Genomic DNA, 14,541 nt, shown 5'->3' with positions numbered 1-14,541 from the left:
ACTGCACCTACAAATTCGAGGTAATTGTACATCACTTGGGTATCTCTATTTCATGCTACTTTCTACTTCACGTCACGAAAGGGAAAATCTTCATGTATGTGAAGCTGGAACATGGCGACTAATCGTTTCAGCTGAACATTTGTGTGCAAAGATCTGAATCTGTGAGTAAAACTGTCAGATGAATGTAGTGGAGCAGAGTAAATGTACTTAGTTACATTCCTGAGAGAAGGGCGTAGAGAAACAAGGAGAGAGAAGGTTATGTCACACCAACAGCTCTGTGTGCATTGCTACGGCTAACATCTACAGTCAGTACATTACATATTTGGAGCTAAAAAACCCAGAAAAACAATCCCAGGAGTCAAATTTGTGTGAGTAACATGAAGCCGAAATAAGTTTTGTCTGATCTTGAGTCAATGCTCTTTTTTTTTAGCAAATATCACATGAAAAACAATACATGTGATACATATACATATGTAGGGATTATTCTAACCACATTTCTTGTTTTAATGTGAATTCATCATAACCATTATTCATTCTCAGGATGCAAATTACAGAATATCGTATCTTTTTGTGTTGACATTTTATGCCTTTATTAGACGGAGACAGTGGAGGGATGACAGGAAATAAGGGAGGGGCGGGTGCAACAGAAATCCCCGGTGTTACGTTGCTGTTTTTGTTTTTCGGACAGGCTGCACACTGTATGAGTTATCACAGATCCTGATCCAGCTGAGCCACATCCACTCCCCTGAGTCAGAGCCTCTGGGACTCCATGTTCTTTAGCACATACAGCAGATCAAGCATATTTGCTTAACATGAACAAGAAGTATCTTTTATCAGAACACAGATAACGAGCTTCCAGTTTGTAGAAGTACAAGTCTGTGTGTGTGTGTTTATGATTTGATTACATTATCAGTGAATTATGGCACTGTGTTCAAATGTGTAGGTGTAGGGAGTGTACAAATGGACTTTAACCAACATCTGTCAGGGATGCACACACAAACGCACGCACACACACACACACACACACACACACACACACACACTAAGCCATGTATGCTCAAGGACATCTGGTGGTTGCTGTGATTCACACTTTTTGGAGAAAAAAACAACTATTTTTTTGACGGATCATTGACTGCTGACTCGTCACTCCTCTTAACTGGCTGGTAGTGATCAACAACTGCTTCAGTAGCAAAAGGCTGGGCTAAAAACCAGCCTTACCTGATCTGTTGCAGGCCACATTTTGGCCTTATAGTCGTGGCTCAAAGACTGATATCCATAGAAAAGTTTAGTCTCATTTTGAGCATCAGCAGATTGATTCCATACCTGAAAGTGAGACACGATACGAGATGAATGAATCCCCGTTTTTGGTAACTCCATCGCCATCTTGACTGTAAGACAATTGAGTGAGAATAAACCATAGACTGCACATAATGTGGACGTAGTCAACGTGACCTCACCCGTTGGTTTGTCGCCATCTTGGTTTGTGGCCATCGCCGTCTTGTCTTTTTGCAACTAGACGTGACACGAGAGGGTGGAGCTAAGTATCGATAATAATAATAATAAGACATCTTTAGGCGACCAATACGGTTACAATTAACTTTATGGAACTGTAAACACACTGGGAAAAGGTTAAAGATGAAAGACTTAAACATGGACAACTACCAGACCAACACTATGGCAATGACCTGTCAATCACAAGGTAGCCCCGCCCTAAAGCTTCTTTGGTTGGGAGGGGCGATGGAAACTTAACCCATCTCCACCACAACTCCACTGATGAAGACCATGTCATGCAGTTGAAAACTCTGCAAAACTAGTAAGCAGACCTTAAGTCAACAGTATTTTATTCATATTTCCAAGGTAATGAGCAAACCTTTTTTTCACAAAATAAAAGAGTAAACAAGTTAATAATCAACTGACCCTGGAGTTGAGACTAACGTTAACAACCTCACTGTTGGTTATCAACTTCTCGAAGGTCTAATGGTGATTAATGTTAAACTAATCATGGATAAAGATGAATATTCATAAACATTACAACCCTGGACCTCCCAATGTGAACTACAGAGCATGTTGAGCCTCCAGACTGTGCTTAAGTAACATAGAAATCATGTCTCTCTAAAAGTTCCGCTTCATCCGACGCAGCGTTGAGCCAAATGACCGCCGAACAACAGATCACAGGACGGTGTGACGGTGGAGGTTTATGGGCGTTTATTGGAGAAGCAGAACCATGTGGCGTCACGGAGTTCATCTGCGCTTTATGGTGATGTCGTATAAATCCCTCCCGTCTGTGCCTGGTACCATCACTCTGATGGTATTCTGACACACACTTGGCATGACGACAGCATCATACTCACTCAGGTGATAGAGCATTTGTGTCATGATAAGCATGTGGGAGGAAGAACAGGAAAATTCATGGGGAGATCCCTCTCTTTGAAAATGAGCAGCTACGTGAAACTTCCCCAGTGAATTACTTATATTAAGACAATTGGTTTTTTTTGTATATCAAGTTTTCTAAAATGTTATGTTTAAATGTGGCATTATCGAATGCTAACTTTTGGGGAATTCAGGAGAAATGTGTATTTTGGATGTTTTCTTTCCACAAGTTATGGAAAGAAAACAGCCCAAAGTCTGTAACCTGACCGGTGCATGAATGAATGAACATCTGCTTTTACCTGCAGTGTCTCCCCTCAAGCCGCGTGTCGACGTTGCGTGAGAGATAGCACTCTGGTCCTGTGACTCAACCCACTGATCAGCAGTGCAAAGGTATACTGAACTGTGTGTGGGTGTGTGAGAGATAAAGTCGTTTGACATTCTACTGGCAGCATGTGTGTGTGTGAGGCCCCTTTCCTACTGGACAACAAAGCCACAAACATCTGGCTTTTGTCTTCAGCGGGAAAGGTTCCAAACGTCACAGGTATTTATGATCTCCAGTGATGGAAACATGACACCCGGGTGAACACACTCGTCTTTTCGTTCATTCAAACTCCAGAAACACGAAATGAAACCGTCTTTCTTAGTCTCTCCTCTGTTCCAACAGTCACCAACTCTAGTTTTAGAGTTTTAAATCTTTAATTTTTTTGGTTTTAAACAACACTAAAATTGTTTATTTTTGTCAAGTTTTCCCATGTTGAATTAAGCTGCAAATACGCACTCAATCTGGTGGAAAAGGGCTGTAAGTCACATCAGTACGAGGGCTGGGTCTAATGGAGCAGACTCATGGTTTACTCTGAACTAGAAGTGATCTTTACGTAGTGTTACCGCTGAAGGGAATAGATTACATTACATAACATCTTATTGATTTATAACAACAATTGTATCACTGTAGACACATAACCATTCATAACTTTATGATAAAAGGAGAATTTTGTGAAAGCAGAAATACTAATTACTCTATTGTTCATATATATTTATTGATATATTTACATTATACTTTATAGATTTTTCTTATTCTTCTGTTGTAATCTTTGATCATTCTCCGGCACAATAATTTCCTTCAAGACTAATAAAGTTTTATGTTATTTCACTTATATCTTATGAGTAGGGGAAATGATATCTCGCCACAAGTTTTGGAGCTTTGTCACTATATCATCATCTTTTCTATATATAAAAATCAATTAAGAAAAGAAATGAGGAGTGTTCGCCTCTGAGAAGTTAACAGAAACGGCAGCTCTCTAAGAACAATGTTTCATCTCGTTGTGTTGGGGAGATTGTCTTCCAACTCTCTGAAGTTAATAATTATGTTATCTGTCAAATGGTATCTTGCTATCAGAGCCTCTGGCCAACTTACTTCAGATACGTTCTCATGTATCTGAAACACCACCAATCTATCTAATCATGTCATCATCGCCTGAATGTTAATACGGGCTCACAAAGCCCTCGCCCTCAAGCTTCTTTGTTTTGTCAGCAAGTATCACACCAATAAGGCCGGAGTGACTTGACTCTGTTTCTGAGATAGAAACGAACAAATAAAGCTATGAAGACTTCTCAAATAACTGGAAAAGTACTTATTGTCTCATGTATAAGAACAAGGTGTTAACATGCTCACTTTTCAAAGTGATACAATGAACAATAGATTTCTCTGTACACTGTATTGTAATATTTAGAATATGATCACTAGATATAAAAGGGTTCATCAGTTCCTGAGGACTCTGAAAGGGAGTCCATGTCCCGGTATGATGACATCAGCGGTGCGGAGCGCCTCCTGGCGGCTGACCTCCTGCACTGCAGTGTCCATGCTCACATCCCGCCAGCTGTCCTCATCTGAGCAGCACTCAAATAAGTCCCCGGCAACAAGCACTGTGCCCGCTGAGGTTCCCAACACCTGGACGCTGACGTCTTGTCCCGTGTGGCCCGGACTGGGGACGACGGACACCTGTTGGGAGGGAGGAGACACTGTCAGAGCCTGATAGGAAACCTGCAGCACATCACACTGTCACATTAAATAGAAGAACCATGTCACATTAATCAACCCATGTCTATTCCAGCACCATTTGCACTCTACTGTCTTCAAGTGGCATTGTTGTTTTTAAGTACACACTATTTCGAGCACATTGTAGTTAGTTAATTAGTAGTTAAATACATTGTACATTGAGAACAGAAAAGTCATAAATTCCTTTTATGTGGACACATACTTGGCAAATAAAGCTGATTCTGCATTTCTTCCATGTAATGTTCATTTTGTTAGCTATTTTAAGATTTAGTCGAGAGAGAGAGAGAGAGAGAGAGAGAGAGAGAGAGAGAGAGAGAGAGAAAGAGAAAAAGTTAGTTTTAATTCAGTATTGCCCTTTTTTCTTTTTAGAAACTTTTATTTTGAAAATTCTGGGCATTTTATTCTTGTTTTAGTCAAAACCAGTCACCTACACGATAAATATGTAAGTCACTGAAACTGTCAAAGACAAGACCGCTCCAAAGTTGTTCTCTTTTTTTTAAATTCCTAATATCTCTGTATTTGATTGGATTGCTCAACTTGAGGTAAAAATATATCTGTAATTTTATACATGTAAAGAGGCATTATTTTCTCAATTAAAAACAATTATAAAAACACGAAATACCTCATTAAAGTTACTTCCGGTTCCTCCCCACATGTTAATAGGCATTTTTCGTGTACTTTTGTTGATAGTAGTAGTTCACTCACACGAGACTTTAAACTACGTTCCCCTTCAAATCCTCAGAGATACTGGCCAAATCCCAATGTCCCCCCTAAAGCCTAAGCCCTGAACCCTCAAGGACTTACTGACTTCACCTGGTAAGTGGGTGAGTGTGAGAGACTGTGAGGGCTTGAGATGGTGTAAATAAGAATGGAACAGCACTTTGCTGCAACATATCATGTTACCATGAAAACGACAAAAAATATGATGTATAATTGTGTATATTTATTTTATACTGTGTACTCCCTGATTTGAAAGTCTTCCTGGCTCTTTCCTCACAAGATGAGAGGTAACTTCATATCATCTATTTACTCGTCTTTGTCAAAACAGCTTCAATGACAAAATCAAATATTTTATGAATGAATAAATAAATAAATAATCTTCTGATTTCATGTTTATTTTTTGTTCCATCTTTAACCCTTAATGTTTCTGAGTAAATGTAATACTCCAGGTGATCCGTCCTCTTTGTTTACGCCTCCATGCGTCCACTGGTTACCCCGTGTTTTACGTCACATTGCAATGATTTGTGGGTAAGTCCCTTAGGTAAAGTCAGCATACCATGCTGACTTACAAAGGGCTTATAAAATGCTAAAAATGTCTGCGAGAGAGCCCTCAAACACTTGACGATTTGACAGTGGGACAGACCTAAACCCTCACGGACTTCGCGGGAGCGCGCCTCAAAGTCCGCGAGTCCGTAAGTGGGGACATTGGGATTTGGCCACTCACGTGTTCGTCAATAGAGTGCGCGTGCCCCTCTGCCAGCTTGTTGGGGCGGTACGAGTGCCCTTCACTGATGTCATGTCCAACAATCATCACCGCTGTGGGGAAAAGACTCAGATTCCCGATGTGGTCCGAGTGTCCGTGAGTCCCCACGACCACGTCAATGTCCCCCGGTTCCAGGCTCCTCTTCTTCAGCGTCGTTAGGAGGAACTCCCGGTCCCACGGCCCGCCGGTATCCACCAGGATAGTCCTGGGTCCCGTTATGAGGGTGATGGTACCATTAGCTTTGAACGTCCCGTCGCTCTGAGGGAGACAGTATCCGGCTTTAAGGACGGACACGGAGTACGGCTGACCGGGGAAGTCCACCTCTGAGAGAGGGACTGTTCTCAACTCACCACAGACCACTTTACTGTCTGTCCCCATTATACTAGACACAGACTGTAAACTGTAACATCAGCATCAGGGTAGCATAAACGAGCACCTTCTTCTTCTTCTTCTTCTTCTTCTTCTTTAATGGCGGGTTGAAGCCGTTGTGTATAAGGTGCATACCGCCACCTAATGTACCGGAGTATGTAGTACAAAATAATGTCGAGATATTTATTGTACAGTATATCATTAGGTAAATACAGTAATACTTTAATTATAGTATTTATAATTATAGAAAACAAACAACTGTGAATAAGATCAATACTATCCCTCTCCCAGGACGAGGACAGACATGCAGACGTAGCAAAATATAAAAAGTTGCTGAGTCAGTCATTCAAAATCAGAATGTCTAATTAGTAATTAAGTGTTCACTTGTAAAGTCTGATACTAAGCCACATTTAAAAAAATACTTTATAGCAACAGTTAAAGATTCAAAACAATATAAAATATTTGGTTATAAAGACAACGTCCTGACAGAATACAAAGGACACATTTGCATCTAATCCAATCACACCCGAAGAGCACAGACACGCCATTCAGAGTCTAGAATGTATGATGAAGGAAAATCTATGGATGGATATATAAATTTATTTGATAGATATTTGATGAGAATATATATATATATATATATATATATATCAGTGGATGTTTATCAGCTACCCAGCCAGAGCTGCACCCAAAATCGGTCTGTTTCCTTCCTTGTTCCTAGAACTCGTGTAAAACCAGATTAGCCATTCACTGATTTCTGCTGCCCTCTAGTGGACCTCTGGTGGAATCAGCTCCAAAACACACAGTCTCAATGTAATTATGGAGCTTCTCCAGCGAAGGCCAACCGTAAAGTGCACCACCATAATCCAGCAAAATACCTAAATCTATGCTCCATAGTTTATTGTTGCGAAGACGTTCCAAACACCTGATATTTATAATCTTTATATATATAAAATAAATCTAAAGATCCTCACACCCTCTTCCATGCATCTTTAAACTGATGTCAAGGATTCGTTTTTCACCAGCTATGCATACCCAGACACATGCCCACTGTTATTAATTGCCATCATTGGAAAAAATGATGTCTGGCCACAAGTTTTGGAGCTATTTCACTTTATCATCTTCTATACATGAAAAATAAAAAAGGAGAGGAGCGTTAGCAGGATAAGGACTTCATGAGTAAATAAAGGAGGGAAAGTCAACTTGACTAGTTAAGGATCTGCAGACAGCTTGTAAATACACATAATGATCAATGGGACTGTCCTCTCATGTGGTCCTGTGTCCGACATGAGAGGACATATTAAGAGAATATTGATGGGCCACAACTGTGTTTTTAACCCAAACCATAATCTCACTGTAGCTGTTTCACTAAAACATTAAACTGGATATTATGAGCTTCGTGAGATAAGGTGGTATTCTGTGAGATGGTGCAGGCATGTCCAATAAACTGTTGACTCTTGGCAGTATGATAAAATATCACCTACAAACAGAGATACGGGCTTTATAATATCTGAATGTAGGCACCAAACAACATCTGTGATTTAATTGTATTCTTTAAATGGTCTTAATGCTTTTTTTATAAAAGCCTTTCCTGCTCATTCAGAAACATCATTCTGGAAGAGGAAATCCCTCTCTGATGTTTCTTTAAAGTTTTGCCTTAAGGCAGTCACATTTAAAGATATTCACTCTGACTAAACACTTGTGTACCCGTAGAATATAAGAGACTCACAGGGTTGGTAAACCTGCAGCCCTTTTCCACGTAAACATACTGTTTAGAAATAACTGCTGTCTGTAGTTCTTTGTTACATTCATAATGTGGGCGGTGGTGAGCCAGCGTAGTCGGGACTTACCGTAGACACTTAGCTGTTAAAGTGGATTGTGACGTTAAACTGAGTAATAAACAAATGAGGCCAAAGTCTCAAGTCCAGACACAAATGAAGCGATCAGAATATTGTTTCACAGGTAAACAAGAGACACATCTCGGGCAGTGAGTAAGTCCTTTTGATCATCACATCACATTTCACTGTATTTAAGGTTTACAGAACGCTCTTGATCCATAAATTAGGAATGACCGATTTGACTTTGTTCATTCTCGTGTTGCGTCATCATGACGGCTCCAGTGTTTGGAAGCAGTTAGATTCATAGTGAAGTCCAAAAAGACTTCTTGTAAAAAATGGGATTTGTTACATAGCCAACATGAATTTGTTCGTAGGTTTATGAAAGTGTAACCGAGAGATCATTTTAAAAATGAGCGTGATTGCTTTGCTGGTGTTCTAGAGGTTGGTACGAGCTGTTTTATCACACTGCTTTATGATGTAAACCGTGCTGTTTTAAAGCTACCTGCAGTATTAGTGTGGACTTGGCCAAAGGGGACTCCTGTAGGAATGTACCTTATGATACCTCGACAGGACTACAAGCAAACTGAATATGATGGAGATTGTTTTGGGATGGTGCTGTGGATCTTTTCAACTTATCTCTCATCAAAAGAGTTACATTGAAACCCCACATAACATTCTTTCAACTTTCATAAAATGTGCACATCTACAATATCTACGCAGGACAACAACAGCACGGTTATTAGGGTAAGATTGTGGTTAGTGGTAGACCAAAATGTATTGTTACCAGGACGCAAACTCACCCATCCACCTCCAAACCCTTAAAGGTGCAGGAAGTGGCCAGAATTGTTGTTCAAAACATTCAAAAGATAAACTATAATTATCGACAGAATGTGAAGAGGTTACAGTGTTGACATCCTGTCTGAGACGTTTATGTACATACGTAGATATCTACTGAAAGTAGCATGCTAACCAGCTAGCCGCAGCCTGTCCTGATATTGGAAAAGGCCAAATGTGATAATCCTTTAAATATGGGAAGAGTGGTGCTCGGTTTTATACATTCTCTTTTCAAAGACATTCATAGTGTTGCATTTGGTTGTTCACATGAAAAGTGAAAATTTCCATTTCCAACATCAGGAGGAAAAGGTTTCAGATGCTCCCTTTGAGGTACGATTGAAGCACCTTTACTTCCTGCCGTGCTACATTTATGACACACTATTTCCCGCAGTGGCACTGATTGTGGTATAATCACATCCAATATGGAAGTCGTTCCTGGAGATGCAGGCCAAAAACATCTGTGTAGACATTGATGTTCCCAAGAATCCTACAGACTCTTCACCTACAGCAGCTCCAGCAGCTAGTCAGAATTTGACACCATCCAGTGAAATACCTCCACTTCTGAGTGGGTTGGCACAAACTTTGGCACAAACTTTGGTACAAACATGCGTGTCTCCCAAAAGGATGACTTACCAACGATAACTGTGAAACATGTATTATATATATATATATATATATATATATATATATATATGCTGGCACCTGTTTAATGTTGTCACATGTCTTTATGCTGCTGACTCTGGATGGAGGATGGCAGCGAGTACTCCAACCTCAGCAGAGACCCGGGCTCAGCCCACACTCACCAGGAAGCAGGTATTCTTGTGTGATGGGCAGCTTACTACACCAATGATGCAACATTACCACAAACTACAGCTATGTGACTCAACACCTCTGACCAGAGTTGAAAGAAAAATGTATGAATCAAAGATTGTTGTCTTCTCTACAGACTAAAGCCCTGGAGAAAAGTTGTGCTTCCAGCTCGTCACCATGGAATAAACCCAGCCTCAGTGAATTACAGGTCAACTAAACATCATATAACATGATTACATGAGGGTTTGATGAACACATGAAAGCATCCCAATTGTCACTGAAGTGTCGTATTGCTTCTGCTCCCACTAGATCAATGATTTTGAAGACTCATCGCACAGCTGTCCGGTTCGGAGCGGTCCTTCTGCAACCAAGGTAAGCAACAGTGTGTTGATGGACGGAAAAAAGTGGAAAAGAAAGAAAGAAAGACACTGAATGGGCCCACAGGATAAACTTTCTTTCTTTCCAGCCTAATATAAAGTCAATGCAGAGTCTGCAACAGTGCATACAACTTCTTCATGAACTGGCGGACGAGGTCAACAACATCAGCCAGGTAGGCAACACATCCCACAGCACTCCTGTTTGTAGCTATTACGGGGCTATTTTCTCATGCTATGATGTTAGTCCAAGGGCTGCACGGTGGTGTGGTGACTAGCCTCACAGTAAGAGGGGCCAGGGTTCAATTCCCGGGCTAGATGGGCCTTCTGTGTGGAATTTGCATGTTCTCCCAGTGGCCGCGTGGGTTCTCTTTGGGTTCTCCGGCTTCCTCCCACAGTCCAAAGACATGCAGCTTAGGTTAATTGCCCGTAGGTGTAGATGTGAATGGTTGTGTGTCTCTATGAGTCAGCCTTGCGATAGTCTTGCTGCCTGTCCAGGTGAACCCTGCCTTTGCCCAATGTCAGCTGGGATCGGTTCTAGCCCCCCAGCCTACCCTGAATAGGATAAGCGGTTAAAGATAATGGACGGATGTTAGTCCATTGTACATGACGTCATATCCCTAAGATACGACTGCACAAAAGTAAATGTGGAAGATGCGTATATGTGGGTGCGTATATTGTGAACACATTCTTCTAATTTATATGGTGCAGATTTACAGAGATCTGACAAAGCAGCGATACTTACAAAAATTCACTACAGAAACATTTAGGTTATGGTTCATATGTTTAACATTCATTTCCATCTTTGCTTGATTTAGAGAAAGCGAGGCGGTAAGAAGGCTGCACCAGAGGGGAGCACCAAAGAACCGGGCAGCCTGGAGACCAGCAGGACTCTGGTCCTCCAGTGGGCCAAGGAGCTGGAGCTAAACATGGTTATTAAACATCATTCATTAATGCCCCTTTAGTTCATTTTCTGTTCTCTGCACCTTTAATTGTCAAACTAATTGGACTTCCTCTTACCTGTACTTACTTTTTTCACATTAAGTAGTATCCTTATTATTATTAAGTGTGTATCCTTGAGGCTTATCGAGCATGTTTCCTGTTCTTTAAAAATGTATTGAAACTTGCATTGGTTCTAGTAAGCCTGCTTGTGGTCTTCACCTTTACTTTTATTGTCCTACATTGATTGCACATCCATTATACTGCCTCTAAATGACCACCCTCTGTTATATCCCAAACTTATTACACTAACTCAATGCTTAAACAATGCAAAGCCCCTCTCCACACCGCTTCTCTGCCCCACTAGTGAAGAGTAAATCCTGAGGCCTGTTTCTTCTTGTGGCCATCAGTCATTGTTATACAAGACAGTAACTCTGTTATTATTATTTATTCTACTCACAGGCAAAAAAAGAAACCAAGCCAACAGATGAAAAGACAAGAAGGAGAGATGATGATGACGGAGGAAAGAGAGAGAAAACAGAGGTGGAGAAACACAATGAGAAGCTTCAGCAGTGGGCGGTGGAGCTGAGGAATATCCTACAGGTATGTATCTGTGCGTGTGTGTGTGTGTGTGTGTGTGTGTGTGTGTGTGTGTGTGCGTGTGTGAGGGAGGGAGATAGAAACCAAATTCTCTCAAACCAAAGCCAAAGCAATCCTGAAAATGCTGTGTGTGTCTGTGTGTGTGTGTCTGTGTGTGTGTGTCTGTGTGTGTGTGTGTGTGTGTGTGTGTGTGTGTGTGTTGCCAGTCTAATGGCCTGTCTGATGAGGAGCTGAAGAAGCTGCTGTATCCCAGAGGACCAAAGGAGTCGAGGATAGCCGCCATCCTTCCACTGCTGGAGTTTGTGGCTTGGTCCCTGTTATCCGAGGACACTGAGGTGTGTGTGCGTGTGTATATCCCCACATGTTGTGGGGACATAAGTCTGTTTTCCAGAGAAATGCAAGTCCCCACAATGTAAATGACTACATTTTAAAGTGATGACCTGGTGTAAGGTTAGGGTAAGGGTTGAGATTAGACAAGTAGTGGTTATAGTTAGCGTTTGGGTTACTCTGCTAGAAATGAAAACACATTCTCACTCTCACACCCATTGTCTATTCAAAATATACTTCCAACTTAGAGAAGTTAAATTTTGAGGTTTACTTGGCAACAAAAGTACTTGGTTAAAATAAGAACAGTCACGTAACTGATCTTTGCGGCATTAGTTCGGTCCGTAAGTTACGTTACAAAAGAAAATCAACATTGACTTTCACACGGGACGTAAATGTCCATCCGACCTCCTCCCTAAGTAGACTATCTTGTTCTTTATACTACGCCGGTTGCTCTGAACATCTAATTATGATTCGGAAGGGTTTACATCAGGCAGCAACCTCCAGTTCTGGAAAGTGAAGCCGATGTGGAAGTGCCCTAAACGTGCATTCTCTCTAGTGTCCACCAGGGGGCGACTCCTCTGGTTGTATAGAAGTCTATGAGAAAATGACTCTACTTCTCTCTTGATTTATTACCTCAGTAAACATTGTAAACATGAGTTTATGGTCTCAATCTCTAGTTTCAAGTCTTCTTCAATACAGTATGATGTTCATTTATTAAATTATGGTCCATTAGAGTCAAACAGACCTGAAAGCATGAATATTATTCTACAGGAGGCTGTGTCAATGCTGTGGCTGCCAACCAAACAAAAGGCCTGGAGGACAGGGAGTGGAAGCCCCAGATACATCCCTAACTCAGGTGAGTCAGCTGCTTTGAAAAATCCTCAAAATAGGTTTGAGTTCCTCTTTGTTCAGCCATGACCTGATATCTTATCATCAGCTGGTAGTGTGACGGATTTCAGCAGGCTGAGAGGGGAAAGATTATAGATGCTACTTGTTACCTTTGATATTGGAACACAAGAAATAAAATGCTGCATACCTATGATATAATATTGTATTGATTTTCAGTGTGGCAGTGGATTCGGAGTGCCTCAGGTAATCTTTATTCTATAACTTATGAGTGGTCTGCAAAACAGAAAATGATCAAATTGAATACTGCTTGCTGCTTCCAGCACTGTCTCCACCAACAATATCATTTGAATCCTAGTGTCTGTCCAGTTGGACATCAGCACCAGCCCTTCCTGGCTGGCTGTGTCCTCAGACCGCCTGCAGGTCCAGCAGGCAGCGGTGCGCTCCGCTGCTCCCTCATACAGCAGCCAGCATTCGGATGAGTGGCTCTGCGTCCTGGGTGACGCCATCATCACCGCGGGGAGACACTACTGGGAGGTGGAGGTGTCCCCCGGCGGCGACTGGAGAATAGGTGTGATGTCAGCGTCGGCTCCCAGGAAGCAAAGGCCCCACATGTCACCAAGGAGAGGGTACTGGACCCTGTGGAAGAGCTCCTCCTGTTTGTGGGCCCGCACCGAGGAGCCCACCAAGCTGCAGAGGGCAGCTGTGCCCCGACTGATCGGGGTGTATGTGGACGTGGCGGAGGGTCAGGTGTCTTTTTATGATGTCGATCTAAGGGTTCACATTTATACTTTCTCTGACACCTTCAGACGCAGTCTCGTCCCCGTGTTTGGCTACCTGGACAGAGACACGGTCCTTAGAATCGTACCACCAGATGTCAGTAAATGACAGAAACATGTAGATACGGAGACTGGTGATGAAGATAACATGTTCTCTTCAATCATAGCCTCCTTTGGCACAAATGACTAGATCAGATATGTTGATGGTAGAATAAGAGTATGGATCACCTCACCACGCTACTTTCAACCTTTTTTCATCACAGCACTTGTAAATGTCTGCACTTTGTTGCATTTAATCAAATGAATGAGATGAAATACTGTTTTATCCTTCTTGCTTAACAGAAACACCATCACACATTCTACTAGTTATTGAGAAACAAATATGTAATCGAATTACAGTTACTAATCAAAATGTTTCTGATTATAGTTATATCCACACACACAAAAAATCTGAGAAAGAAACGTATTTGAATGTAATATTCATTGTAACATGTATTGAACTATTGACATCATGAATGCTAAATAAACATATACATTCAAAGAAAGAAGGAAAATGACTCCCAGAGGAAAAGACATTCTTAAAGGTTCTGATTGGAGAAGAGCTCAGCTATTACCATATGCATTCTGTATACCATATATATATAGATATATATATTAATGATATAATAAGATTAAAAACAAAGACACATTTTACACATATATAATATATATCCAGACAATTTATATTTCTCCAGATTTCATAGATATTGAAATAAAATGTAATCTCTGTAATGATGAACCAGAGTGTAAAACACATTTATTTCACAATGCACAAATCTTACTTTTTGGACTTGGATGAAAGATTTGTTGTGTAAATAATATATCATAATATCAAAATTGATTGTAAAAGTGTCACACATTTTTGGCTTGGGTTGGT

At 41.0% G+C, this 14,541-nt stretch overlaps 2 protein-coding genes across 2 annotated transcripts; one reads left to right on the top strand and one right to left on the bottom strand.

The window, feature by feature from the left end:
- Nucleotides 1-1,703: 1,703 nt before the first annotated feature.
- mblac1 (metallo-beta-lactamase domain containing 1) lies at nucleotides 1,704-6,371 on the bottom strand. The gene is made up of 2 exons (XM_031851260.1): nucleotides 5,871-6,371; nucleotides 1,704-4,369 (listed from the first exon to the last, which is right to left on the bottom strand). The coding sequence occupies exons 1-2, from the start codon at nucleotides 6,285-6,287 to the stop codon at nucleotides 4,130-4,132; spliced, it is 657 nt and encodes a 218-aa protein (XP_031707120.1). The 5' UTR covers nucleotides 6,288-6,371; the 3' UTR covers nucleotides 1,704-4,129.
- A 1,818-nt stretch (nucleotides 6,372-8,189) lies between these two features.
- On the top strand, nucleotides 8,190-14,205 carry LOC116385640 (nuclear factor 7, brain-like). Its single transcript, XM_031851293.1, has 11 exons — nucleotides 8,190-8,269; nucleotides 9,687-9,763; nucleotides 9,897-9,968; nucleotides 10,070-10,132; nucleotides 10,227-10,310; nucleotides 10,953-11,066; nucleotides 11,536-11,676; nucleotides 11,880-12,008; nucleotides 12,772-12,856; nucleotides 13,066-13,092; nucleotides 13,205-14,205. The coding sequence occupies exons 2-11, from the start codon at nucleotides 9,701-9,703 to the stop codon at nucleotides 13,732-13,734; spliced, it is 1,308 nt and encodes a 435-aa protein (XP_031707153.1). The 5' UTR covers nucleotides 8,190-8,269; nucleotides 9,687-9,700; the 3' UTR covers nucleotides 13,735-14,205.
- Nucleotides 14,206-14,541: the final 336 nt, after the last annotated feature.

Source organism: Anarrhichthys ocellatus, unplaced genomic scaffold (assembly GCF_004355925.1).
Source record: "Anarrhichthys ocellatus isolate YVR2014 unplaced genomic scaffold, GSC_Weel_1.0 scaffold11, whole genome shotgun sequence".
Taxonomy (NCBI): domain Eukaryota; kingdom Metazoa; phylum Chordata; class Actinopteri; order Perciformes; family Anarhichadidae; genus Anarrhichthys; species Anarrhichthys ocellatus.
Note: the sequence above shows the minus strand (reverse complement) of the source record. Positions and strands in the feature narration are given on the sequence as shown.